Genomic DNA, 27,322 nt, shown 5'->3' with positions numbered 1-27,322 from the left:
TGGCACCACATCAACTGAATGTCAAAAGGAATAATGAACAGTATTCAGCACGTTAGTCCTTCTGTTCCATTGGATAAATCTTCTATATTCCACTTCCTTGAAGGAGCTTCAGGATTTCTACACAGGGATATGCAGCATGTCCAGATGTTGCTCTACTTCAGACTTTGCTATAAAACTTCCTGAGTTCAAGAATTAGATAAAATACCTACTGCTTTTTTGCTGTGAAGTCAACATGCTGAACTAACAGGCCAAGAACCCTATTATCAGTCATTCCCGAGGGAACAACTCCTTGCGCTGGGTATGTGCCAAGTGAAGGTAAGGGTCAAGTGCCTAAGCAGGGTAACACCCATACCCACCTGTGTTGGATGGAGTGAAGCCAGGTAAGGATGGGCTGTTGAGGCCTGGGAGCAAGACTGGAGGGATGCCCTGTAGCGCTGGGTACGCAGCAGGAAGGTTCAGAGCTTGCAGGGGCGTGTTGTCAAACATGCCTTGCTGTTGAGCTGCCAGACCAAGAACCTCGTTGGCTTTTTTGATTCGGTCCAGCTCCTGCTGAGCCATCAACTGACGTACAGTAGCTGGGTCAAAATACTCCTTTTCCTTATCCAACTGACTTCCAATGGTTTCTTTAACTTTGGAGATATGCTGTTGAGAGAAGATATGGTCACGTACAGACAGCCGAGCGCTGTACTTGATGCCACACAAAGTGCACTCTGTTTTGGGTCCCTCGTAACTTGTTTGGTTTATACCAAAATGCTTGGCCATGCTGAGTTTTGACTTCTTCTCTTTTGCCCTCGCATTCTGGAACCAGACCTGAACAACTCTCTTTGGCAGTCCAATGTCATTGCCCAGGACCTCACACTCCAGCATGGTCGGTGTCCTGTAGTCATTAAAGCATGACTTAAGAACCTTGAGCTGGAGATTAGTCATCTGAGTGCGAAAGCGTTTCTGCCCAGGCCGGTCCCCGCTTTCACCAGACTTGCTGGCTGAACCACTTGCACCAGGGCTGGGCGAGCAGGGGTCTGCAAGGCTGGAGGTCTCACTATAGTCCACGGTACCTTCATTGTCGTACTCTTTGCTGTAGAAGCTGGGAGCTGGGCTGACCAGGCCAGAAGACAGACGATCTTCATATTCAGACATTGCTATCATGGCTGCTTTAGTCAGACCTTCGCTGGGTCCTGATGTGGATTTGGTTTCGGTTGCAATCCCTGTTGCACTGTCGTTGTCTGCGTTCCCTTCATCTCCTGTGGTAGTGTCTGTGATTGCAGTATTGACGGAAGAGCAGTCATCGTTGTCCAGCTTTGTCTGGTCAAAGTTCAGATTGACTGAGGACATGGAGGGACTCTCAAAGTCTTCAACCCCTTCCACCTTAATGGAAGATGGACTCAGCAGGGTTCTAGGTGACAGTTCCATACTCTTGTTCACCGGGGAGAGGGGAACGCTCTGTCCGTCGCTGCTAGTTGGTGGCATGTGGGAGAAGCTGGCTCCATCAAAGATGTCTCCTTTCATCTGGAGCCCCCCGTCGCAGTCTAGAAGCATCGCAGACAGTGTCAGGTTGTACCCAGCTCGCTTGGCCTCGTGCCAGTGACGGGATCGGATATGAGCTTCCAGAGCTGTCTTTGCTTTAAAGAGAGCTCGGCAGAAGGGACACCGTCTGTGGGCTTGGGCAGGCCCCACAGCTCTGAACTGCCCCTTCCTCTCTCGTGCACGGGTGTTCTGGAACCAAACCTGTACCACGCGCTTCTTCAAGCCCACTTCATGTGCAATGTGATCCAGCATCTTCCGTGTGGGGTTGGAATCAAGCAAGTACTTCTGGTACAGGATTTCCAGCTGCTCAGGGGTAATGGTTGTCCTTAGACGCTTATCCCTTTGGGGCTCTTCTCCCCCAGTCCCACTGTCATTCTCTCCAGGGCTTGCACTGGCCTTTTCCTCCAGCTTTCTCTTCAGCGTGTTCATGGTGGATGTTGGAGTCGATGGTGAGGTGGCTGAGCTTGCTGGAATCTGTGGTAACGTTCCAGACAGCAGCTGGCTTGCCAGTAGTGGATTACTGGGATCAAAAAGCATGAATGGCATATCCAGTGTTCTGTCCAGGAATGGGGGGTGGATAAACTGGTTCTGTGCACTCAGGAAATGGAGCTGCTGATGCTCTTGCCAATGCTCAAAGGAAGGAAATGCCAGTTTACACTGGTCACACTGGTATGGGATTAGCTGAGGAGGTAGGTTTGCCAGCTGCTGAGGGGTGGATGTGTGAATGGGTTTGAGGGAGAGGTGTGAGAGCTGAGATGGACTTGGACTTGACTGTGACAAGGAGCACTGAGGGGGCTGAGGAGGAGGTGGCTGTTGCAGCGAAGAGGGGGAGGATAACTGTGAAATCTTTTGGTGTGCTGAACTTGTCTTTTGTTCTCCTTGGTCCTGTTGCTGCTGAGGCTCTTGCTTTGGTTGCACTTGCTTCTCTTGGGTTTGGTTTTGCTGTGTACTTGGAGGTTCAGACTGCTTTGGTTTCTCATCTGTAGCTTCTGCTTTAGAACTAAAGGTGGAGGAGTCATCTGCCTCTGCCGTGAGCTGCAGAAGAGCTGAGGAGGTCACGTTGGCTGAAGATGTAGGTGTGCTGTAAGCTTGTGAGGGCATCGGGGTGCTGCAGGAGGAACTGGTTGGAGTCAAGAGCTCTATCGCATCCATAGAGTCTTCATTCTGGCTATCATCCTGTCCATCCTCATCCTCATCTTTGTAACAAAGCTTTTTCTGGTGTTTAATGAGATCAAAAATGCGCTGAAAGACCAGACTGCACTTCTTGCACTGGTAGTTCAAGTTGCTTGTTCTAATGTACCTGTCATTTGTGAGCTCCCGTCGCTCCCCGTCTTTGCCTTCTCCCTGATTCTCATAGTTTTTCCTAGCTTTCTGACGGGCATTCTGAAACCACACCACTATAACACGTGTTGGGAGGTTCAGCAAGTTAGAAAGCTGCTCAAATTCATCGTCCTTTGGGTAAGCATTGGCATCAAAGAAGTCTTGCAGGACTCTGAGTTGGTAGTCAGTAAAACGTGTCCGAGAGGACCGCTTGCTTCCCCAGTACTCCTGCTTTTGAGGCTCTGGAGAAGGAGGCCGTGAGTCTATCTTCAGCTCTTCCAGACTGGTAATGGGAGGGTTGCTGAAGTTGTACGGCGAGTCCTTGTTGCGTTGGCGCTCCTTGAATAGGGTGTTTCTGAACCAGTGCTTGATCACTTTCTGGGGCAATCCAGATTTGTCTGCCATCTCTTTGATCTGTTCCTCACTGGGGGAATTGTTAATGTCAAAGTACTGCCGAAGGACTCTGAGCTGGTCATCGGTGATCCGTGTGCGTGGCCTCTTGTTCTGCTGCTGCTGGAGAAGGCTGGGGTTGAGCTGATGCTGATACAACTGGGCCAAGTCGGCAGGCAGGGGGTCTACGGGGCCCAGCTGAGGCGGCAGCTGCGCTGGTAATGTCTGCAGGGGCATGGTTTGCATCATGAGCGGTGAGAAGATGGGGAGCTCCATAGGCATGGACAGCTGGGTGAGCGGCACGGACGGCTGGGCTGGGGCGATGGTGGGAGAGGTGATGGGGGGGGCAGAGGTGGGGATGGCAGGAGCAGCGGCCGGCTGAGGAGGGGCTGCAGGGAGCGGAGGGGGCGGCGGCGGCGGCGGCGGCGGGGGCTCCGGGGTCTGCGGCCGCAGCGGGTACAGTTTGTCGTAGTGTTCTCTGTATTGTTTGGCAAATCTCTCTAACTGCTTAAAGGGAAAGTAATGTTGGTGAACGTGCTCTTGGTGGCTCTTCAGGATGAGGATGTTTGAGAAGAACTTGCCGCATGTATCGCACTCCAGCTTTTCCAAGTTCTCACCTTGCTCTGTCTTCCCGTTTTTCTTCTGCCCCTTCTGCTTGTTCTCGTTGTACTGAATGACGAGCTCAAAGCCAAAGTTTTCCAGCAAGGCTTTGGTGGCGTTGCCCCTTGCGTCGGAAGCAATCCGTGGGGGCAGTATGGAGGGCTCTGAACTGCTGCCTGGCACAAAGTCCTTCTTCTCTTTGGGCTTTAAATTATCAGGAAGAGACTCCTTCAGCGTTACGTTATTGTCTCCCCTCTCTGCGCTTTCCCGTGGGGTTTCTTTATCTTTCTCCTTCACTACAGATTTATTCTTCTTCTCTGGGTGCTGGCTCTGCTGTAATAGGATGGAGTGGGGTTGTGACAAGGACAGCTGACCTTGCTGCTGCTGCAGGAGCTGTGGATGGCTCTGCTGAGGGAGCTGAACTTGTGCCTTCAGGTCCTCCAGCAAACTTGGACCCGTCCCAGTCAATGTCAGTGCACCACTAGTGACAGGCAAGCTGACTTCTGGGTTGAGCTGGAACTCAGCACTGGGGATGTAGAATGGGAACAGAAGATGCTGCTGCTGCTGCAGCTGCAGAAGGGTCTCAGTGGTCATTGGAAAGTGCGGCAAAAGTGCTGGGTTGAAGAGCTGGGACTGCAGGAGAGCAGCTTGCTGCTGCAGCTCCTGCTGCAGGTGGGCCTGGACCTGTGCCTGTGCCAAGGTTTGAGCTTGTTGCTGCTGCTGCTGCTGTTGCTGCTGCTGCTGCCTGGATGCAATCATGTCTGCCAGCTTCTTGCGGTTCACCTCTTTGGGCTCTGCAGGGGAGGAGATGTTAGTGCTTACAGCGTTACCCAAGGGAGGAATTCCCACATTGTCACTGGAGACCTGGTTGAGTAGGCTGGGAATGGGAGTGGTGCCTGAAGTGCTCGTGCTGGTGGTTGCAAAAGCATTGCTGTTGCTGGCACTCACAGGGCTCGGTGTGGACGAGCCCAGGGAGAGGCTGCTGCTGCTGCTGCTGTTGCCAGCTCCGTTGCTGCTGCCGCCAGCCGCCTCCAGCTTGGCCGCGCGAGCCTTGGTCTGGTGCAGGACAGACCTCATGTGGATCTCCAGAGTCGAGCTCTGGCTGTAGGCCACGTTGCAGGTGTTACACTTGAAAGGTTTGTTGTCTGGGCTGCTGGTAGGCTCAGGTTGCCCAGTAGCAGACTCCTGGAGGGCTCGTTTCAGTTTATGCAGATGAGAAACAGAATTGTAATGTACCAGGAGAATGTTCTTCTGTGTGAAGGACTCCTTGCAGACTGTGCACTTGTATGGACGAGATGGATCTAGAAACTTCTCCATAGTGAAGTTAGGGCCCTTCCTGAAGGGTAAGGCCCTTTTTGGTTCTGAGCCAGAGTCCTCTTGCACCGACCCCGAATCGCTGCCTGTTGGGCTCTGCTTATCTTCCAGGTCGCTCTCTTCTTCCTTATCTTCCTCGACTATTATTGTGTGGTCCTCAGCAAGTGAGGGGTCACCCATAGCAAGGAGGTCCCCGTTGACCAGGAGACCACCGTACAGCTGCTGAATGTCAGCCTCACTCAGCTCCAGGTGGCTGGTTTCCAGGTGCTTCTTCAGGGCCTGGAAGGTTCGGAAGCTGCGCTGGCAGAGGCAGCACATGGTGGCTGCCCGGATGACGTGGTACTGGGAATGGAGCTGCAGCTTCTCAATGGTTTTGAAGGCCAGGCTGCACTGGTTGCAGCGGTACTTGTAGACGTGGCGGTCAGAGACCGGCAGCTGAGGTCGCTTGGCATGGACGTCGTTGAAGTGTGTCTGCAGGGCTGCTGAGCTCTTGAACACCTGGCTGCAGCCCTTCTTCCAGCACAGGAAGCCAGAGTCCTCCCGGGCAGCGCTCGGATCAGCTGGAGCGGGCTTGGGGTCTCCGCTGTGCTCTGCACTGTCCGATGACAAAAGGGTCTTCCCCACATCCTCAGAGATCTCTGTGAAAACAGAATTAGAGCAAAGCCGAAAATTACACCAGCACACCATGGCAGATCAACACCCCCTTTCAGTCCTGAATACTCTGTGATTTTTGATCTCCAACACGACAAGTATTTCTAACATTTCTCCTCTATCTTCATTCATTTGTTTCAATACCAGCCCATTAACCTCATCATGGCCCATTGCATAAACCTACACAATTTACTTCCTTGCTCACTTTGAATATCTGGAAATTATTCACACACACACCCCTTAGTGCATTTATCACCTTCAACTCTCCCTTTCAAGCAAAAGCCATTCAGCCACCTCTGTCTTCACTGTTCCTTTTTGATGTCCTGCCTATTTTCGAAAAAGAAGGCTCATCAAACTGAACACAGTATTTGAGTCTAAGTCCTATCAAAGAGAGGATTAACAGGAATGAAACTGGTCCCTGACCGGGTGATGGAGCTGGGGGGGTGGTGGGACAGTGGATCTCATTGACCTGCACTCACCAGACTGTTTCCCCTCCCGCTCCTCTGTGCCCGAGTTCCCATCCTTTTCTGGAGCAGCTGCTGGAAGGAACATGCTGCTGGGCATCATCACCTCAGGGGTTGTCACCTAGAGACAGGGGGAAAGGACATAGGGAGAGGAAAAACACAAGGAAATATTTTAAACATCTCCAGTCGTAAAGCTAGACATCATCATTGTGAACTCAGAGACGTCATTTTTCCCAGCTCACCGAAGACTTTGTATTTATTAGACAAAGCTCAAATCAGTCAAAAGTGTTTCTACAGTTACATTCTGGACATAATTAGCAGTGCACACTTGAAGAATAATCTTATTATTAATATTTTTCCTTTATGTGGAATTCAGACTTTGATCACTGACAATGTTTTGTCATGGGCTGTGAAACTTCTTGTGCAACCAATTAGGTAGATAAGTTGAAAGGCCCACCTTAAGCTGCTGAAAACATAATAAGGCCCCTAATTAAATCATACCTAGTAAAGTACACTGTAATCTTGAACCAGGGAGCATTGCAGCACTGTTTTCAAAGTGTATCGATGCAGGGAAAGGAGGGGCATGAGAAAGAAAAGTACAAATAAGGAGAGAGGTGACAAAGGAAAGGATGAATAAGAAAGGACTAAAGAGAAAGCAAATTGTGAAATAAAAAGCTTTTGGTAACCCTTTCCTTGCTCTGACTGATGCATTCCCTTTGCTCCTCTTCAATATTTGGCTAGATCCTGCACCATCACAACCAGTGCAGTGCTGGGACACCACCGCTTCTAAAGAGCTGGAGAATCTGCACGGCTCAGCTGGAGAGGCTCTTTGGAAGAGACAAATGTGCACACTCATCCTGTTCTGAAAAACTGTTTCTTCGGACATGCCACAAACCATCTCACCAGCAGCCTGCACATGGCTGGCATCAGATGCAGGACAACGAATGTCCTTTTGAATGTCTGGAGACATGTCTCACACTGCTGGAACACTAACTCACAGCACCAGGACAGACAGGCCCGTGTCACTGTCACCATCCCTGTGTTTTCCAGCACAGGGCTTCCAGTGCTGGTCAGTGCCTGTGGCAAGCAAAGACTCCTCTACAGCTGCCCACGCCACCCAGGGAGCGTTCCCCTTTCACCAGGTTCTCCTGGCAATGCCTGTGGTGCTCCTGCTCCCAGCCTCCCACTGCTGGGAAGGTGAGGCACAACTAAACACTTCCATTCAAGGGTAAGGCAAAACAAGCTTCTCCATCCTTCTGCTGGATATGGAGAGGACATATGAACCCTGGATTTCAGGAGAAAGAGAATGTGTGTGGCCACTGCATCCCATGTACCCGGCTTTCTGCACAGCCAAGGACCACAAGGCTCTGAATGAACTGCAGGACATAGGAGCACACCTGTGGTGAATCTCATGGAAAATCTCAGGATGAAATGGTGGCACAGAAGTGGCTGCAGAGCTGTGACCTGAGCTGTGAGGGACACAGAGCTCCCTCCCTTTCCTGGGCCAGCCACTGCATGGCAGTGAGTGCCAGGTCCCATGGAGCAGCAGAAAAGACCACTGACATATCCCTGCAGGGGAGCTGAATGCACCAAACTCATTCCACCTTCTACTCTAAACAGAAGCATCTGATGGCTGTGGGTGGTTGGTTGGTAGACGTGAAAGGTCAGAGTAATTTCCAGTAGCTGGGCTTGGAGGAGGGGGATGAGCATGGACACTGAGAAAGGGAGGCAAGAAGAAACTATCCCTCTCAGCTCTAGCAGCAGGAAGAGCCTGCTTTCCTAGGATCTTTAGGAATTATGAAAAATGAATCATGAGAAATTAAAAAAAACCCCAACAGAGTAGAAAAAGAATAAAATTATCTAACACCTCAGCTGCACATCATTATAGAGCTGTGGCTTTTCATAGGCGTTACAGTACGGCAGCCGTCCCCACCACCACGCTCAGTACGACGGATCAGTAATTGTTTTCATACACTTTAATTAGAAAAACTCAGATGGCTATGAATAATAATGGAAAAGAGAGACTTTTGCACTTGAAAGGTTGAAGTCAATCAAGTGTGAATGACGGCAAAAAAGAAAAAAAAAAGACACCAATTCATCAGGCCTCTGTTGTCTCGCCGCGTCTTTAATCATAATTCCTGATTGGGATTCAAGAAGGCAGTAAGCAGCGGTTCTTTGTCTGCCTTCACCTTCCGTCAATTAACTCTCCCCGAAATATAATCATCAACCTCACATGCTCCTCTGCATCTTAATCTGGGGCTCCAAACCTGTAAGTCCTGCCCTATATGTGTTTAAGTAATTACCTTTATCTACCTGCATCTCCACAGCCACCATTCCTTCCCTTCCTTCCATCCCTTCCCTCCACCACAGGGAAAAAAAAAAAAGGAAAAAGAGGAAAAGAAAAAAAAAAGGAACTAAAAAAAGGCTGTGGTACATTAAATTGCTACAGGCACAAAATTCCCAAAGGCAAACAGAAAGAAAGCTTGGAAAAAAGTGCAGGGAACTAGATATTCTGGGTATGGATTTGCGAACTGTGGCAGTGTAGCTGCGGGCTGGCCTTGGGGATCAAACTACTGGAAAGAAGGCACTGGTCAGTAACTGGACTTGCTCTAGTCCTCTGGCTCCATCCAGATGACTCCTGCCCCTTTCCTACACCATGATCCAGGGCAGGACCCTCCGTCCTTGCACATCCCAAATCACTCTGCACTGACACGGAATTCCAGACTGCCTTTTTTTGAAGGGTTTGTCCTTTTACACTGCAAAAACATCCGAGGACATCTCATTTCTTTGGACCTGCAGAATTCGCCTCACATGCTGAGGCTGCTTTTTGTATAAACTGAGTGGGGGCATGCTGGGGCAGGAAGGTGCAGTGGCCCACGGCTCCCTGGCAGGTGTGACAGGAGCGGCGCTCAGCGACGCAGCATTTTGTACTGCAGATGTATTTCATGGCAGTAACTGCTCCAGGGATTGCAAGGAGTGTGTTCATCTGGAGCACAGCCGTGCTAGTGCGTGCGGCTGTCAAACGCTCTCCTCCTCCCTCTCACCTGCAGATACCTGGTGTGTCATCCTGGCATCCCTCCTCAGCTGGCAACCCCTCCCCTCCTCAGTTCCTGTCTACCCGTTTCAATGGCTCCAACAGCGTTTCACTGCAGCAACACGTCAGTCAGTGTGAGCCGTTACTAAAACACAACCCTCAGCTGTGAGTTCAACAAATGTGGTTTGTCTCCTCCCTTCCCTTCTGTTCATGCCTGTTCTTTACTGTCCAACACCAAACCCTACCACCCTGTGGCTGCAGCTACCATCTCCTGGCCCACAGGTCACCAGCAGAGCTCACTGCAGCACGGCACCTCTGCTCAGTCGCCCCAGATCCACCCCTGTGCACAGCCTAAGCACCATCCCCTGCAGCTCCGACCGCTAAGGTCCCTCTAAGGTCTCCTCTTGCTACCACAAAGAAGGTCCTTAAAGGATGGAAAATTGCTGGACAAGCCTCTCTGCTTCCAAGAACCCCATCTTTTGGGTGAAATTCAGATCCCTTCAGCAGATAAAATGTCTTTATGATGAGGAGATCCATGGAGAGGCAGGAGCACCCCACTTCGGTGGCCATTTCTATGGGCACAGTGGCCCGGCAACGACTGTTACAGAGCACTTGAGGGCTGATGGGTCAGGTCTCCTGCCTCCCTGCCCCACCAGTATGCACACACCCTGACACCTACAAACCTGTCACCCCTCTGCAGAACAACCAGTGGGCCCACCACTCACTGGTGACAACCTCCAGCAGTGACACGCACGGCTCCAGCCACCACTGGATCTACTGGATTTTTGACAACCAACTGCAGAGCTGCTTATGTGCAGGGCTGGAGGCTCAGAGCCCAACACCCATCAATATAACACCCGCATATTGCTGACATGTCCAAACAATTACTCCTGGCTGGTGTGAGCAGCCAGCTCCTCTCACACCGCACCTACCTGTGCTGATTCCATGGACACCAAACGAGGGGATGGTTCCCCTGAATATACCCCAAAATGCTGGAATCATGTGGCTCTGAAAAGAAAACCTCTAGAAGAGGTTTGAGGAGATACATCACTGTCCCCATGTCTATGAAACCAGGGGAATTACAGACGGGAGGGAAGGTTCCCCACCAGACAAAGGAGGTAATTTCCATTACAAAGAGAGAGAGAGAGGGTGCTGGAGTGAAAAGCTTCATTAGACTCTGAGAGGCAAAGTGATGGCAGTATACCAAGGTCACTTCTAATTTAGACCATCTAATTGGCAAACATGGCTCCAAATGGCTATCATCTCACAGGGCTCAGAATTAATGAAGCCCGATTATTTTCATTACCTTCATCCGAGATGGAGAATGAGACACAGAGTGAGAGGGAAAGGGGGGAGAGGGAGGGGGCGAAAAGGAGGGAGAGAGAAAAATTGAGTGACAGCAGAAGGGAGAGAGCAATAAGAAAAGACAATGGGAAAGAGGGTAAAAATGTAAAGATAGCAGGAGGGGGAAGTGAGATAGTAGGGATGGGCAGGAATGACTCCTGGAGCAAGCGAGGAAAGAAAAAGATGGAAAGATGACTGGAACACTGGGAAGATGCCCTGAACTGAGGAAGAGAAAGCTGACAGCAGAGATGACGAGACAGAAATGTGTAGAAGGATAAGGCTGGCTGTGGGAGGAGGGAGAGCTCCCACTCCCAGAGGCTCTTGGGAAGCCGTCCTCTCTCCCAGCTCCAGCCCATCAGTCTTGTAATCGCCTGCGCGGGCGAGCTGCACTTCACCCTCCTTACGGGCCCAGGCAGAGGCTGTGATGGGAAAGGTGGAGCCTGGCCCTGCTCAGAGAGGCCGAGATGCCACAGAGAGAGAACTTGGCTACGTTCACCCACCAGCCCCACGTAAGGGAGGCTGCAGGAGATGGGAGGACAGTGCGAGCCCCAGCCTCTGTCCCTGTGGGGCACTGGGGCACGGCATGTGCTCTGTTCCTCAGGCAGCCCCGCCAGCCCCTGTCCCTGCGGTGGGGCCAGTGGGAGGACGTGGGGGTCCCGTGGGACAGCCAGCCCTGCTGCTCGCCGATATGAAAAGGAGGGAGCGCGACCAGGCAGCTCGGAGATGCTGAGCGCAAGCAGGAGCCGTTACCCTGGCAACAGACATATTAGACACTGCAGGTTCCTGAGCGGCGTCTGATAAGGTGTTATTAACTGCAGCCTCCTCCAGCGCCGAGCGCAGACGCTGCCTCGGGAGGGACCTGGCTCGGTCGCGGCGCTGCGATTCCCTCGCGCGGCGCTGACACCGCCGCACGTCAAACCCAGAGGGCCTTCACGAGAACGAGCAAGTCAGGACCCTCGATGCTGCCATGCTCTGCACACACCATACTGCTGTCTCAAAATATTGCCACAGAATACAAAAAGACCCACTTTCTTCACCCTGTGCTGTGAGACCTGGAGGAGGAGAGGCAACCCTCCCATACGTGTCTCTAGGTGCCAAAAGGAAGAAAGGTGGGAAAACCAGGAACACGCATGAGCATGAGCATCATGGCTGGGCCAGTGTCTGCCATCCTTGCAGAGCCCTGTGGCCCTGCTCTGGCACAGCAAGTGGGCTCACCTAAGGGACAGTGCCTGACCTGCTCTGCAGAGTGTCCTGAGCTCCTCCCATTCCCTCTTATCCTGGAGGACACAGATGTGCTTGAGGACAGACCAGCCCAACACTCCTGCTCCAGAGCACACACCCTGCCCAGGCACCCTGCCTGGCTCAAAACAAACCCCTCCACTCCAGCATGTCAGCTACCCTGAACAAAGTGGTTACGCCCGCTGGCCTAGAGAAGGGGCTTGGCTTCTACTCACTGCTCTTAGAAAGCCAAAACACCTGCCACCAATGTATTTAAGAGGTGAACAGGGGCCATTTAAACCCTCAGAAGGTATTTACACACTTGAGCAGGACCAGTGAAACGGACACAGGTCACAGAGGCCGTGGTCTGTGGGATGGGACAGCTCTGTGACCCAGGGGCAGCAGGGCAGAGCTACGTCCTGAGAAGCCCTGAGGGGACAGGCAGCTAGCAAAGCGAAGCAGGAAGATAAGATCATAAAGGCACTTATGGAGTGGGAACTGGACCAGGCTGCCCAGAGAGAATCTCCTTTCCTGGAGATACTCACATGCTGTCTGGACACAATCCTGAGCAACATGCTCAAGGGACCCTGCCTGAGCAGGGAGGTTGGACTGGAGCAGCTCCAGTGGTCCCTCTCAAGACTACTCATGATTCTGTGACTCTGTCACTCCTGTCTTCAAGAAGGAGTCACAAAAGGAATCACAGAATCATTAAAGCTGGAAAAATCCCTTTGTCTTCTAAGTCCAGCCATCAACCCAACACCACCACCATGGTTGAACTGTGTCCTCAAATGACACATTCACATGATTTTTGAACACCTCCAAGGATGGTGACTCATCCGTAGTAGTGACTGCTTCCATAGGCAGCCTGTGCCAGGGCTTTCCAACCCTTTCCATGAAGAAATTTTCCCTAATATCCAATCTAAATCTCTCCTGGTGCAGGAGTCACTTGCAGCTAGTCCTCTTGTCCTGTCACTTGTTTCATGGGAGAAGAGACCTACCCCACCTGGCTCCAACCTTCTTTCAGAGAGTTGTAGAGAGGAAGAGTGACAGAAAGAGAAAACAAGAAAACTGTAAGAGAGCAGCCAGGTCATGTTGCCTGTGCTTGCTCAAAAGATGTGACAGGAGGGAGCTGGCAAAGAACATCAGTGTTACAACAAACACCGTGTTATTCACCCCCAGTGCCAAGAACTGGCAAAGAAGGAAGAAAACAACCAGAAACAGGGTGCAAGAAGAAGAAACACAAAGAGAAAGAACTGACAGGAATCAAATTAAACACTTATTCTATATACTTGATGACAAGTTCTTAAATGTAGACACAACCTTGCATCGAGTATTATACCAAAGAAGCAACAGGGACAATATAGCCCATCAGCTGCTGGATCTTCCCAAAGCTTTTGCACAAGCTGCCATCCCATGCACTGACCTCATAAGCTCAAGGAAATTGTATTTATCCTGATTTCACAGTGAAATCACTCAACAGTTGAACTTCACAGGGCTCAAGCAGGGACACAACATACCAGGGTGCAGCAAACCTCAAGGGCAGAGCTCTGACAGGTGAAGGAGCTGCCACCACAGCAACTCTCTGCTCCTCACCTTTGTGGGGGTGGCAGTGGACATGCCAGGACAGCAGAGGACATGCTGGGATGGCAGCAGCCTGCCTGCCTACACAGCCACTTACCGTCATGATGAGTTTCTCGACACAGTCAGGTGACACGCTGTGCAGGTGGGTGAGGTGCAGCTGCAGGTGGATCTTGTTGTTCAGCATGTCCTGGCAGAGAGGGCAGCGGAGCATGGGCTGCACCGAGTGCTGGGTCATGGCGTGCACCCGCAGCCGGTTCACGTCTGTGTTGCTGTACTTGCAGTATGGACACTGGTACATCTGCAGAGCAGACAAATGAATCACACAGCTCTTCCAGGTGCTACTTTCCTCTCTTACAGCCAGGCTTCAATAATTTGATGCCTTCTACCACCAGTTATTGCCTTTCATCCTCTTTCTCCCATTTTATTCTTTGCTTTTGGCACATTGGAAGCACGTTACCTGCACAGAGAGATGGGTTCTTCTGCCTTACCTGCTCTGATTTGGTCTCCTCTGAAGTTTTCGACCACTTAAAGGGGAGAGGCGACTCAGAGCTGCTGGGAAACGATATCCGCTTGGAGGATGCTGGAGGCTCTGTCAGCTCCTTCTCTGGCTGGCTGGCTGGTGCTGCAACAGAAAGCCATTAATGTCAGGACACCCCAAAGAGGCCAGGCTGGACCATGACAGGGCTTACCATTTACTGCTTGACACACACCCTAAGGACTCGGAGGAGGGTGAATCTGAGGACTGACCTATGTCCTCAATGCACACCAGGCCAAAACCAGTTCCTTCTTGCCAATCTCCCACAGCACGGGAGTGTGTCACTGTGTCACTGGTGGCCAGAAGCAGAAAGACCTCAGCTGTTTCTGGGGGATGCTAACAACCTGCAGGTGCAGGAGACTCTGGGCCTGTGGCTGCACTGGAGACACAAGTGCTTGGCCAGATGGTGAAGGCCCATGTGTCACCTCCAGGAGCAGCTGGATTTACTTGGTAAGGTAGAACTCATACCCCGGGCTGACGCAGGACATTCTACATACAGACATTCTGAAATGTGTTTGCCCTGGAGAGGGCTGGTGGTTTGGCTGTCAGCCCAATCGATGGCACCCGTGCTGGCAGCAGTGGTGCTGCTGGGACGGCTGTGGCTGGCTCAGCCCATGCCTCCAGAGGAATGCACAGATCTGGTGCTTCCAAGCACATGGTCCTGCCAAAATCCCAATTTTGGCAGGACCCGGCCAAGGGGACCCAAGCACTCCCACTGCGATAAGCCGAGAAAAGGCTATTTTATTCAGCCAAACAGATCAATGCAAATGAGCCCTAAAGCCAACAGCAAAACACTCCACGAGTTGTGGCACTGGGAGAAGCACATCCCTGACCTTTCTCCTCCCCCGAACCCTGGCTGCCTTCAGTACATAAATTTGTGGGACATCTATTATTTAAAAACTGTAAGGACAAGTATATTATACACAGCCCCCGTCTCCTCCTCCCCGAACACACATTCATAACGGTACTTTAATCTGTCTCGAATCGACTTCAAACCCATTTTGCCCTTAATGGGAGTTATTCATTTTCACTTGAAAGGTAATATCTGACAGCTGGATATTTAATATGATGGATCAGCTGCCGATTAACAAGGCGCTGTAACATTCTCAGGCCAGTCCCCCATACTCTTCCCCCTTTCTCCTACTCAACTTGTGAACCCGCTGGTATCTGCTCCTTGTCTCAGACGATACCATCAAGAGTCAGATCCCAGCAAACTGCTTCCTTCTCAAAGACCCTTCTGAGCACTGGCACGAGCTATATTTCCAAACGTATCACATCACAGCGGAGAACACAATTCCCATTTCTAACTACCTTCCCTGCCAGTCCTCATCTCTGCATTCAGCTGAACAGAGGCTAAATAAGTTCTGGGAGAGGGAAAACAAGAATTACAAACAGGTAGCGGTACTGCCAGAGCGAGGCAGGGATTACAGGATTTGATCTGGGACTGCTGAATTTCTCCTGGTAGGTTTGTCCATGCCGAATGGGCTTGGAAGTGATCTTGCTGCCCACAGCACTGCTGGCTGTGTGCCTGGTGCTCCACGCCTGGCTGGGCAGCAGCCTCCACGTGTGCATGTACAGTCCTGGCTGTACCTGGAGTACAAACCCCAGCACTCTGCTGTGCTGCCAACTCCACAAAAACATCCAAACCACGGGTGGAATGAGCTTGCAGTGTCAGTGCTGACTGACGGGCACCATCACAGATCCTGCTCTGCCCTCACAGAACGACGGGCTGCTCTGCTCAGCTGCCTGCTTGAACTGAAACTCTCCCTGCGGTTCAGAATTGGAAACAGCTTTAAGATGTCTGCAGGGCCAGAGCTGACCTTCCTTGCTTCCTATAATAAATGTGCTTGGAGGATTGGGAACATGGCACCACTCTGCTGCTCCTCCATTGAGGAACACAACCCTCTCCTGGAGGGTTTGGGGAGGAGAGACCACCACCAAGAGCCAGCACTGTGGTGGATGAAGGACCACCCTGCCTTAAAATGCCCTGTTGAGCCCTGTGTGATGTGAGTGGCCCTCGTCAGGAGCCCGATCACTGCTGGCACTGTCCAGTCCTCAGTCTTGTGGCAACACACAGTGTGACCTCGGACACTGACAAGCCAGCCCCCATCAGGCTGCTGGGTGTTGGGAAGAGCAGCTGGAGACCCCCGGTGTGCCAGGGTAGTCTGGCACAGTCATGTGAGTCCTGCTCTAGACCTGCCCTGGGCGGGATGACAGTGACAGTCATGGCTTCGGGTCCCTTTAGACCTCTCTAGGTGGTGACTGCAGCTCCTGTTGGTCCACCCTGTGTCCCTGCACTGACCACTGCCAGCTGCTCACCAATGGAGTGTTTCTGGATGCAGTGACTGAATTCAGCCCAACCATCACCTACCCCAGGCTGCTGAACACCAGCTCCAGCCTTGGGAGTCACAGCAGGGTATTTTCTCATCTCCTTTCTACTGAGAAGTAGCCTGCTTAGAATTAGTAACAGGTAATTAAAATGTACCATCTCCTAAGTGTCCAATTTCATTAAATCACTTAGTCCAACCCCATAACCTTAATCCTTCAAAACTAGAATTATTGATGATTATCTAGACCCAAGAATAACTGATTTGTTGCACATAGGATATTTAAGTATTAGTTTTTGAGTTGACAGCTCAGCTGGGAATTTTAACACCAAGACTGAAGTTTATTGTTGATAAACAGTCAAATGCACAAAATGACACATTCAGTCCACATCACAGATGATCAGAGGAATTAAGAACTCTCTGCTACCAGGAGAAATGAGGACATGGCTTGGCATCTGCCTGCAGAACTCTTAGCATAGCCTGGGACCTTCTGTCTGTGCAGAGAGGACAGGACAGCATGTCCTGAGCTCAAAATGTCCAGAAGGCCATGGCCTCAAAGGGCTGAGTGACACACAGCACACGGAGACGCCACCTGTGCAGTGACCATGGCCAGCATCTTGCTTCCAGGCCCAGGCCTCACAGGGCAGAAAAAGGAATTTGCTTTAAAGTAAGATGCACGTCTGCACATCAGATAGTATTGTTTTTACTTCGACTCTTTAAATGGATTGAGTTCAGATTCACTGACTTAGAGGGAGACCTGTGTTTCTCAGCAAATATCCCCTAAATCCAGGTGCGATGGGGCGGGGCTGCCACAGCACTTCTGGAGATCTACTAATCTCGCTCTTCTCAGCAGCTTCTGCTTTTCAGAGGAGATCCTCCCTGGGTATATTCCAGAGGTGAGATGGGCACTTCCTTGCAAGTGGGGGCCTTTCCTTTGCTGGTTCCAGAGGCAAAGCCAGCATGGATCCCCTGAACTGCTGCTCTCCATCCTGGTGGGAAGGAAGTCACCACCCACCTCCTACCCATCAGATTCTTTTAGCTGAAGTATCACTGACAGCCCCTTCATCTAAACTTCCATCTCCCAACCAAGCAACATAATGGAAAAGCCAATTAAATGATTATTAATTCATGCTGCTTTCCGTAAGCCAGAGGTTCTCATCTCCCTGCATTCCGTAAACCAGCTTGCCACTTGCCCTAGAAATTTACAGTGGGGTTTCTGCTATTGCCATTGATTTAAACACCACCAGCCTCCAAAAATCTCCTTGCCATGAAGTCCAGCCGCTGGCCTGGGGAAGTTCTCAACGATACCAGGGAACTGTGCTGATGGAGAACAGCATTCTGTATTTTGAAGGAGGTGGTGCCTCCTTCCTCAAATCACCTCAGTGTGTTCTTGGAGCCATCACTCAGCTCCACAAGTCCTCGGACCAGTGGGAGCTGCTACTGTGCTACTGTGCCATCAATGCCCAAGGCTTCTGCCCCCTGTGCCCTTACAGCACCTGTGTGTCTCTTGAAATCCAGGGCTCGTTTATCTGTTTCATCCATTCTCCAGGAACTGCCTTGATGCAGGAATGGCCAGAGCCCACATGGACTGCTCGGGAAGGGCTCGGGGCACCCAGAGCTACTGCAGCACTGCCACCTCCTCAGTAACACACAGCCAACATTTCCTCCTCAAACACTGTCTGTTTAATTCCCCATTCCCTGAAGGAACTTCCATTCCAATAGCTGCTGTAGCCACACTATCAGGCCTGTGTACTACCTGTTGCTCTGCAGCATTTCTCAGCTCTGTATTTGACAGTAACTCAGCTGACAGGTAAATGTCCCATGCTCGGTGCACTCTGCACCCATGCTCTGCTGCTTCACAGCCCCAAAAATGGCTGAATAACTAGTTTTTCTAATGCTGTGTCATACCTTCCCACCTGCAGCGAGTACCCACAGCTGAATTACAATTAAATATTCATATCCAGAAGCTTCAGCCGCCACCAGACTTCCCTGCCTTGCTCCATATGAACACGAAACACCCAGCAGATGCCTCTATGAGATGCCAAGCAGCACCAGTGGCTCCCAGAAGTGGGGCTTTGCTTGGCACCACAGACCTCTCCTGCAGCCCACTTTGGTTCCTGCAGCACCTCCAGAGCCCAGCATGCCCGGAGCTCAGCCAGCAGCTGCATGGAGCCACCCAGCCCAGCCATGTTTGTGGGCTGGGGCTGCCACCCAGGAGCCTTTTGTGCTTCACATATCCTTGGAAAAACACAGTTACAGGCAACTCCCAGTCCTTCTCTCCCATCCCCTCTCCCTGGTTTCCCTCGCTCAGGCGCCAGTGCTGAGTGGATCCATCGTGCCCCTCGCCCCCTTCCTCCCAGCCTCTCAGGCCCCCAGAACATCCCGGCCATTAAGTGCTCCACAAACGCCAGATATTAAAAAAAAAGCAGCAAAAAGCAGCCGGGGGGAGGAGCAGGAATAGATTTCCGTCAGGATGTGCCTGACCTGTTTTTTTCAATTTCAGTAATTAGAAAGGCAGTCGGCCTGTAGGAATTATTCATAAACTGCAGGAGCTGTGCAGTATACATTTATGTTAAACATGTCAAATCCAATTGAAATCATGCCTGCCAGCACCATACTCCATAAACACACTTTTCTGCAACAATTTCCCAGCTCTCAGCAGCCCATTAATACTTCCTTTAATAGCAATCTACCACGGATTTGAATCAGGGATGGTCCATTGCACTAATTGCTCTGTTAGGTGAGCATCACGGACAAAAAAAAAAGAAAGAAAGAAAAAAAAATCATTAACAAAAATAAAAGCCCTTCAGGCTAGTCCTCCAGAAAGATTTCGTTTCAATCTATATTTTAAGCAGACTTTGTTTCTTGTTTTTGTGGAAAAACCCCTGATATTCATCGTGTACCCAACGGACAGTGCATTAAGGAAGCCTCTGGTAGCTGGGTCACTGCTGGTGATGGGGTTCTCCCATCAGAGACATGAACCAGCACCACTTCAAATCTGAGAGGCCTTGTACTGCAGTGAGCAGGGCTTCAGCTGAGTATCCATCATCTACATCCTGCCTTAAACATGGAATTGGGATCAGCCACAATTCCTTTCCCCCTTGCTGGTTTGCTTGTGGTGAATCTCACATTAGCCATGACAAGATAATGTCTAACACTGAGTCATCAGGCACACAGCAACTCCCTGCTCCAGTGTGGAGGCACTGCCATCTTCCAGAACCTTCCAGAAACGACAGAGATTTCTGTAAAAATCAAGATACAATGGGTCCTTCTATGGGATGGAGGTTTCCCCAAGTATATTCAATTGAAAAGTATCACCTAAAAAAATGTTTCTGCTTCACATTATTGCATTTTAAAATAAATACAAAGAATTAATCAATACATTTATTTTGCAGTTGAGACACTTTGACAAGTTTACAGTGAGAACAGAGGTTTTCCCCTTGGTGCTGACACTAACCCCAGCACAGGTTGTACCTGGACTGCACCGACTGTGGTGCAGACACTCGCCCCTGGGCTGGGGCAGGGAGATGGACAAAGAACTCAGTGTCTTGTTGCAGATCTTGCAATCCTTTAAGAAAGTGGAAGAAATAAATCCCCTGTGCACAGTGAGGAAACTGAAGCACAAAGGGGAGTAAATTGCTGAGAAACATAACGATCAAATTGCAGGTGGTGAGCAGCAAAAAAGTCTGTCCCCTTCCACATGCCCCATCACTGGCTTTCAGCCCACACCTCTCCTGCTCCCATCTCCATCTTCACACCCAGCTCAGAGGCTTTTCCTAAGGTCATCCAAAGCAGGACAGACTGAGCCTGCCTTATTCCCAATGGCAGCTCCTCTAATTTTCTTCAATGACCTCTGAGGAACCTTCCCAAAAAACCCACTCCAGTGCTTAAGCCACAGGCTGTAGAGGAGGACTTTTAAAAATGTGTTATCTAACATCAATCTTTCTCCCTTCAACTTAAGCTCTTTGTGTCTTGTTGTCTGTATCCTCAACATGGAGAACAAATACTTTCCTTCCTTTCAGAAGCATTTCATACACAAGACTTATCTTGTCCTCCTCTTTGCTCTTCTTTCGTGTTAAATAAGCCTGTTCATTCCATTTTCTCCTCCTGACTGATGTTGCACTGTTATGGGCTGTTCCTGATGTTTGGGCTTTCTGAAATTGCTGCCCAGGCCTCCCCAACACCCCAGCTCAGGAATGGAGAGCTTTCCAGTACTCAAGAAACCCACCAGTGGTACAGTATTGTCACCTACACTGCTATGTCTCTGCTTCATTTCAGCCTGTCCTGAAAACTGGCATCGAAAGCCTTCCCAAGGAGACACTGTCTCCAAACAGGACCTTCTTCACATGAAGGGAAATTGGGTCGTGTTGACATGATTTGTTCTTGACAAATCTGTGTCGACTGTTCCTCATCTCATTATCTTCCCATCAGCACTTACAAACAGTTGTTTGGTCAATTCCCGGGAAAATCTGGGGCAGAGATGGCAGGTGTACAGTTCCCCAGCCACTCCTTCAGCCAGGGACAAGCCCCGTGTCTGTCCCTTGCCAACCTCCCCTCTCCTCTGCAGAGCACCAGAGAGAGCAGCTGGCTGTGCTGCAGGCACTGTGTCCCAGCACCCAGGTACAGTGCAGCAGGCCAGGGACACCCTTCAGCATCACCAAGCACTCTGCAGCCCATTCCTGGGCTGGGGGACAGGCTCTCCCCAGGCTGCTGCTGATACAGGCTGTGCTGCTCTGCTCAGTGAGGGCAAATGCAGAGAAGGCTTCATGTTCTTTATGGCACTGTGGTCACAGCCTCCCCCTCCTGCTCTGTGTCAGCGGCCTCCTCCTCCTCCAAGGAGGGTTCCCGGTATTGCCCGCTCCCCTCCCTGCTCACGGCTCCACTGGCACTGGGTTTTCGTGTCCCTGCACACTTCTCTTCTGGGGCTGTCAGTATAACCTGACCCAGCTTCTGTTCCTTCCCGTCTCTGAGGTCCAGGAGGACTGTCAACACAGTCATGTTCCTCGAGGGACACGAGCAGAAACAAGAGCAAGGTGTGGTGCCTACTTTGCACACGGGCTGGACAGCAACAATTGGTAACACAATCTGGCTTTAAAGTCCAGGGCAGTGGTGTTACATGTTTGGAAGCAGCCTGAACTCAGCACCAGCCCATCACACACACCTTGGCTCACACAAGGCTGGTCCCACACTCCATGGGCTCACACGCCTGCTCTGTGTCCTCTCCACACTTTGCAGGCCCCATGGAGCTCTCCCATTTTTGATCTGCCCCTTGGCTCACAAATACTGGGTTAGAAATTTCAATGGTAGGGTGAAGAAATTAAACAATCCAGATTAAGGGTTTCTGGACAGAAGAGGGTTTAAAAAGTAGGCTCCTCATTTTTCCTTACATATTTTGAGATATAATCTTTGCACACAGATCAGCCTTTTCAAGTGCTTCAGGTTTGGGCAAAGAGCCCTATTTACCCCTGAAGAGATTTAATCAATAAACCATACTTACATCTGTCTGTGACACTCCACAAAATGGTTGTGCTCAGCATCACACAATCCCACACAATGAACTGAGACTAAAATCACCTACAGCCAAGCCAAATTGCATTTCCAGGTTAAGAATCAGTATGTGATTGGAAGGAACACACAGAGCAACCTCAGCGAGCACAGCCCACAGTGAGAGCAGGAACTTCAACAGCCCAAGGGCCCAGCTTGCTCTCTTCACCAGCTGGGACACATCTTCCATTGACTGAGGCTGAGATGGGCTGAGACTGCAACTGTGGAGGTGAAATACCACATTCCATTTTGGAAGACAACATAAGATGAAGTATCTTTGTCTGGGGCTCACCAAGAGGCAACCATGAAGGCAGCAGGAGAGGGCTGCCTGGAAGAAGGGTTTCTGTGGGCTTCTGAGGCATTGCACTGACCAATACTGCCTGCCAACCAAATGGGACCTGGAGCCAGAACTGCCGTGTGCTGGGCCAAGGAAAATGAATGCCACCTTCAGCACCTCGGGTTCTGGACCCAGGCTGGAGCAGGCAGCAAGGACCAGATGAGGGTGGAAGATGGGTGGCCCTCTCTAGAGTGGGACAATCATAGAATCCTCAAATGATATGCTTAATCCAACCATGTGCTGGCTGCTGGCAGAAGGGGTCGTCCCCTTCTCCCCCCTCCTCTCCCAGCTGTTGATCCCCACTGCCCGGGTCCAGGCCCAGAGCCAGCCTGACCCACCACAACCACGAGTATGTCAAGCAGCCACACCCAAAGCCTTCACAGAGGATGACACTTATGTCACGCTGACACTGACACGTTGTGGTCAGCTAAAAGGGTTTTGTGGACCACTGTTTTTTCCACCTCCCCTTCCTGGATTTGAAGAAAATGAGGGAGCAAACACCAGCTCTGCTAAATCACAGAATCATACCTGTCCATTTACTCTGGTCCTTGTCCCCTCCACTCTCTTGCTCCTTGGCAGGTTCCTCAGCATCGCCGGTTGTTTCATTGGGCCCTTCCACATCTTCACTGGGCTCTTCTGAAACAAGAAAAGCAGAAAGTGTGACACAGATGTGGAAGGCAGTACAGAAGAATAGGTAGCTGCCAAGAGTAAGAGCAACAGCTAAGGTTGTGCACAAGTGTTGGATGGCAGGTAATCAACATCACCCAGTGCTCTCCCAGCACACCTGGCATAAGCACTTGCTTATTGGTCAAGACAGAAACTGTAAAGAACTGAGAGATGAAGACAAAACGAAGAACCTCGCCTACTTCTACCACCTGGAGCTGCTGAGGTCCCCTGAGGTGTCGTGTAGAGCGACATGGTTCTCTACACAACAAGGTTCTACCCAGCCATATCAGGGATTACGGAAGTATGAGGGAGTGACCAGAGCCTCCAGCACCTTCAGCCTCATCCTTCCTCCTCATCCCCATCTCAAGTTCTTCAGACCCAGTGACAGGGTGCAGTCCTGACCCTGGTCACCAAGATGCCAGAGGCCACTGCAGACTAATGACATCCCTCCTGCTCAGAGCAAGCTCGGAGCAGCTTGGTCTGCTGCAGCCCCAGCCCAGACACGAGGCACGGGAGGAACGTGTGGCAGCCTTGCCTTCATCCCAGCAAGGGGAAGAGCCTGCAAACCCGGGCAGCACCATGCAGGTGCAAAAGCATGGAGGAAACACTCAGTGAAGTGCTGAAAGCTCAGAACAAAACACAGAGCACCATGGTCCAGCCCATAACAACAGAATGGGCACAGAGTTTTGTCCACCTGGTGTGGGGCAGCTGCACTCCAAGGCACCTCATCAGGTGGGACTGGGAGTGACTGGGAGTGACTGGGAGTGACAGCGCTGTGGCTGTCAGCCCCCTTACACCAGGGTGTAACAGCCACATTATCATCTACTACTATGGGTATTAATGTACAGTCCTGTAACTGACAGGGGTTACCCCACCACTGGGCTAAAAGAGGCACTTTTAGGCCATTATACCCATTTTCAGGCAGGATAGTTTAGAATTTTAACTCACATTATGCGGTCATGGTAAACCCCACGGACCCATGCAACCCTGCAATTTACCTGAACCACCTAACGGGTTCAAGCACCAACCCCCATCCTCCTCCTAACAAAGACAGGGCTAGAAATTCAGATTAAAAGTATATATTAGCAGCTTGCAGATACTCAGCAGTGCTGTTTGAAGATATGACAGCCTAAATTGGGAGTGACAGGGGAGATGGGTGGCAGTGCTGACAAAGGCATCCCACATGTAGAAAGACACATATCACTGGTGGAGGGGTGAGATGGGCAGTCTGCCATGTGAGCTGAGTGCTCAAGTTTGCTGGGAGAAGGGCTGTGAGACCAGCAGCTGGGTTTACATTTCAGAAATTAAAATTCCAATCTTTTTTCCACTCTAGGGAAAAACCACAACAAACCATCCCCACCCCAACCCCACCACCCTGGTGCTTTCAAACCACTTCACACAGGGTGAGGGTGTCCCTTCAGCTGGGGCAGCTGCTGTGGAAGCAGATTCTAGCTGGTTTTATTAAAAACCTTTGGTAATGGGTTTGTATATTTAATTTAAATAATCATTTTAACCATTCTTTGCTGGCTCGGGCACTCCGAGGCCTCCTGGACAGTGTGAGGAGATGGCCCCCACTGCCCATGGCCTGCAGCCCATCACCCACTGCCCTAGCCCCGGCCCCCCACTGCCCAGCCCCAGCCCCCAGCCCAGAGCCCCAGCCCAGATCCCCAGCCCTGAGCCCCCAGCCCAGATCCCCCAGCCCAGATCCCCAGCCCTGAGCCCCCAGCCCAGATCCCCCAGCCCAGATCCCCAGCCCTGAGCCCCCAGCCCCAGCCCCCAGCCCCGAGCCCCCAGCCCAGATCCTCAGCCCAGATCCCCCAGCCCAGATCCCCAGCCCCGAGCCCCCAGCCCAGATCCCCAGCCCAGATCCCCCAGCCCCAGCCCCCAGCCCCGAGCCCCCAGCCCAGATCCCCCAGCCCAGATCCCCAGCCCTGAGCCCCCAGCCCCAGCCCCCAGCCCCGAGCCCCCAGCCCAGATCCCCAGCCCAGATCCCCAGCCCAGATCCCCCAGCCCCAGTCCCCAGCCCAGATCCCCAGCCCCGAGCCCCCAGCCCCAGCCCCCAGCCCAGATCCCCAGCCCAGATCCCCAGCCCAGATCCCCAGCCCCGAGCCCCCAGCCCCGAGCCCCCGGCCGACTGCACAACAAAGGGCGCCTGGCGCAGCGGCACTCCCAGCTGCGACCCGGAGGTGTCAGCATCGGCATGGGAGGAAGAGGAAGGGCGAGCCAGGCTCAGCCGCTGTCTGGGCTCTAACCTGAGCATGTGGAAATAATACGTGTCTTCCAGTGTGCTGTCTGGTTCGAGGAGAATAAAATAGGACATTCATAAGCAGTTACACCATCTGTCTTTATACCATCATCATCATCAACAAGGGAAAAAATAGCTCTTTAAAATGGATGAAAGCCCAGGCTGACAGTAACCGGAAAAATGTGAGCTATGAATACCAATAACGGGGAGAAAATGATTAAAAAACAAGGCTACAAACAGCAAGTCCCCAGCACGGCTGGGGCTGCAGCTCCTCATGTCCATCCACCACCAGCCTGGACTGAGCCCGCACATCTCTGGCAATGAGCACTCCACAGTCCTGCCCCGGGAGCGCTCCCCTCTGAGGACACAAACTCTCAACACCCCCTGCTAGGCAGAGGGCAGGGAGCAGATCCAGCTGCAAACCCTCCTCCTGCTCCACCCTGAGCTTTTTTCTGAAAAGTAATTTTTCTGAAGCAGGATGGGAAGGGAGCAGAGTCTTAGACATGTACCCAGGGAGACTCTGAACCAGCTTGGGTGGGTCCTTGTCCCATCCCTGCTCAGCTCCTTGCTGCCAGGGCCTCTGGCACAGAGCCCCGGGGAGGGGGAAGCACAAACTCCATCTGCCGTGATCCCCTTCCAGCAGAAGGCTGAGGTTGCTGTGCTCACCGTGCTCGGTCTGGCCGGTGGCACAGCCACCCTTGTCACTGCGCCCAGGGACGCTGGGGACAGGCACCCCACCCGAGCTGGCTCTGTGCACTGAGGGGGCTCTGACCCGCTGGGAACTTGCCTCCAGCGCTCACACCCATGTCTGACCCAGCCTCCACCAAGCAGAGCTCAGCACTGGCAGCAAAAGCAGCCAGGGCCCTGCTCCTGGAAGGTCGGTGCCCACGCTCTCTGCAGGCAGCTCGGCGGCTGTTGAGCCCCAGCAGCAGCTCCAGGGTGCTTTCCAGCCTTTCCAGGTCTGGAAAGCAAACACCTGTGTCAAGGCACCCAACCATCCCTCCCCTGCGCTCCTCTGGGGCATCCTTCTCTGAGAACAGGCCAGCAGCACGTCTGGTAGGGAAAGGTCTGCTCCTGCCCTCAATCCATTGCGCACCACAAGGAGCTTCCATCGCCACTGCAAACTGGAGCCACTGACCTGACCAGAGCCCACCTCCATCCTCGTGACACGGCCCACAGGACCCACCTGCAGCAGAGTGTGCAGACCACCCCAAGACCAGCTCCTGAGGCTGAACGAGCAGTGGCCAGCAACACGTAGGGAACTTACTTCCAAACCACCATGACCTTTTTGCTACCACCTGATCCCTCTTCCCCAAAGATGCACATTCTGTTCGGACTTCAGAGGTGCAAGAGCTGCTGCTGTGGGATTTGTATGGGGGAATCATGTCCCTGGGAAACCCAAACAGCACACACTGCACGGGTTCCCATGCCAGAGTGCCCTGAGTCCATGGTGGTTTATTAATAACTTTTAAAATGAATTTTCCCACTGCCAGGGCTCAGGTCAACACAGAGAGCAAAAAGTGCTCTGGAGCCAAAGGAGCTGCTCTTCCATCTCAATCCACCTGCCCCACACAAAATCCTAGGCAGAGTCTTTGCTTCCTTCATGAATAAATCATTTTAGAGAGCAGTATTTCCTTTTAATTTAAAATTAAACCATTCACTAAGCGGGGAGCAGGGAGGGGGGGAGGAAGGAGGGGGAAGAGCAGAAGAAGAGTCTGGAAAATCACAAGTATCTGACTTCTGCAGAGGTCAGGGAACCTCTGACTCAGTCACACACCAAAATGTACCCAAACTGCCGCATGCAATTGCACAGGATCACACCACTGAGGTCTGTCCCTTCCCAGACCCAGGAAGTTTGAGAGCTGGAGCAGTCGGCAAATGCTGATGGGATCCAGACCAGCTTGAACAGCTCAGCCTCTCACCTCTTCCTCTCCCAGCCAGGTTTCCCTTAACAAACCCAGATCTCTTATCCGAAGGGATAAAGGGCATTTCTGGGGTGGCGAAAATGTAGGCATGGGAAAGAGCGTGCGCTGCCTCTCCACCCTCCGGCAGGCTTGAGAGCTGAGAAACATTAGCTGTCATGAACCACAATCAAATCAGGTTTGAAATATTTAGCAGTGGCTTGGAAAATGTGGCGGTGCAGCTCTGACAGGCGAGATGTGCAGACACCCATTTTCCATTATAATGGAAATATCAAGCCTGTTCTGAATATGTATAACCTAGAAAAA

At 51.7% G+C, this 27,322-nt stretch overlaps 1 protein-coding gene across 5 annotated transcripts in view; it reads right to left on the bottom strand.

The window, feature by feature from the left end:
• Positions 1-27,322, bottom strand: part of ZFHX3 (zinc finger homeobox 3) — a 448,729-nt gene that overhangs the window by 7,632 nt on the left and 413,775 nt on the right. For all 5 annotated transcript variants that reach the window (XM_053952496.1, XM_053952497.1, XM_053952498.1 and 2 more), the window contains 5 exons: positions 22,712-22,819; positions 13,929-14,062; positions 13,538-13,738; positions 6,279-6,384; positions 357-5,786 (listed from right to left, as the gene is read on the bottom strand). In XM_053952496.1, coding sequence (XP_053808471.1) covers positions 357-5,786; positions 6,279-6,384; positions 13,538-13,738; positions 13,929-14,062; positions 22,712-22,819 — 5,979 coding nt within the window. The remainder of the gene's footprint in view (positions 1-356; positions 5,787-6,278; positions 6,385-13,537; positions 13,739-13,928; positions 14,063-22,711; positions 22,820-27,322) is intronic.

This window comes from Vidua chalybeata, chromosome 11 (genome assembly GCF_026979565.1).
Source record: "Vidua chalybeata isolate OUT-0048 chromosome 11, bVidCha1 merged haplotype, whole genome shotgun sequence".
Taxonomy (NCBI): domain Eukaryota; kingdom Metazoa; phylum Chordata; class Aves; order Passeriformes; family Viduidae; genus Vidua; species Vidua chalybeata.
This window is presented reverse-complemented; position numbering and strand designations above follow the sequence as displayed.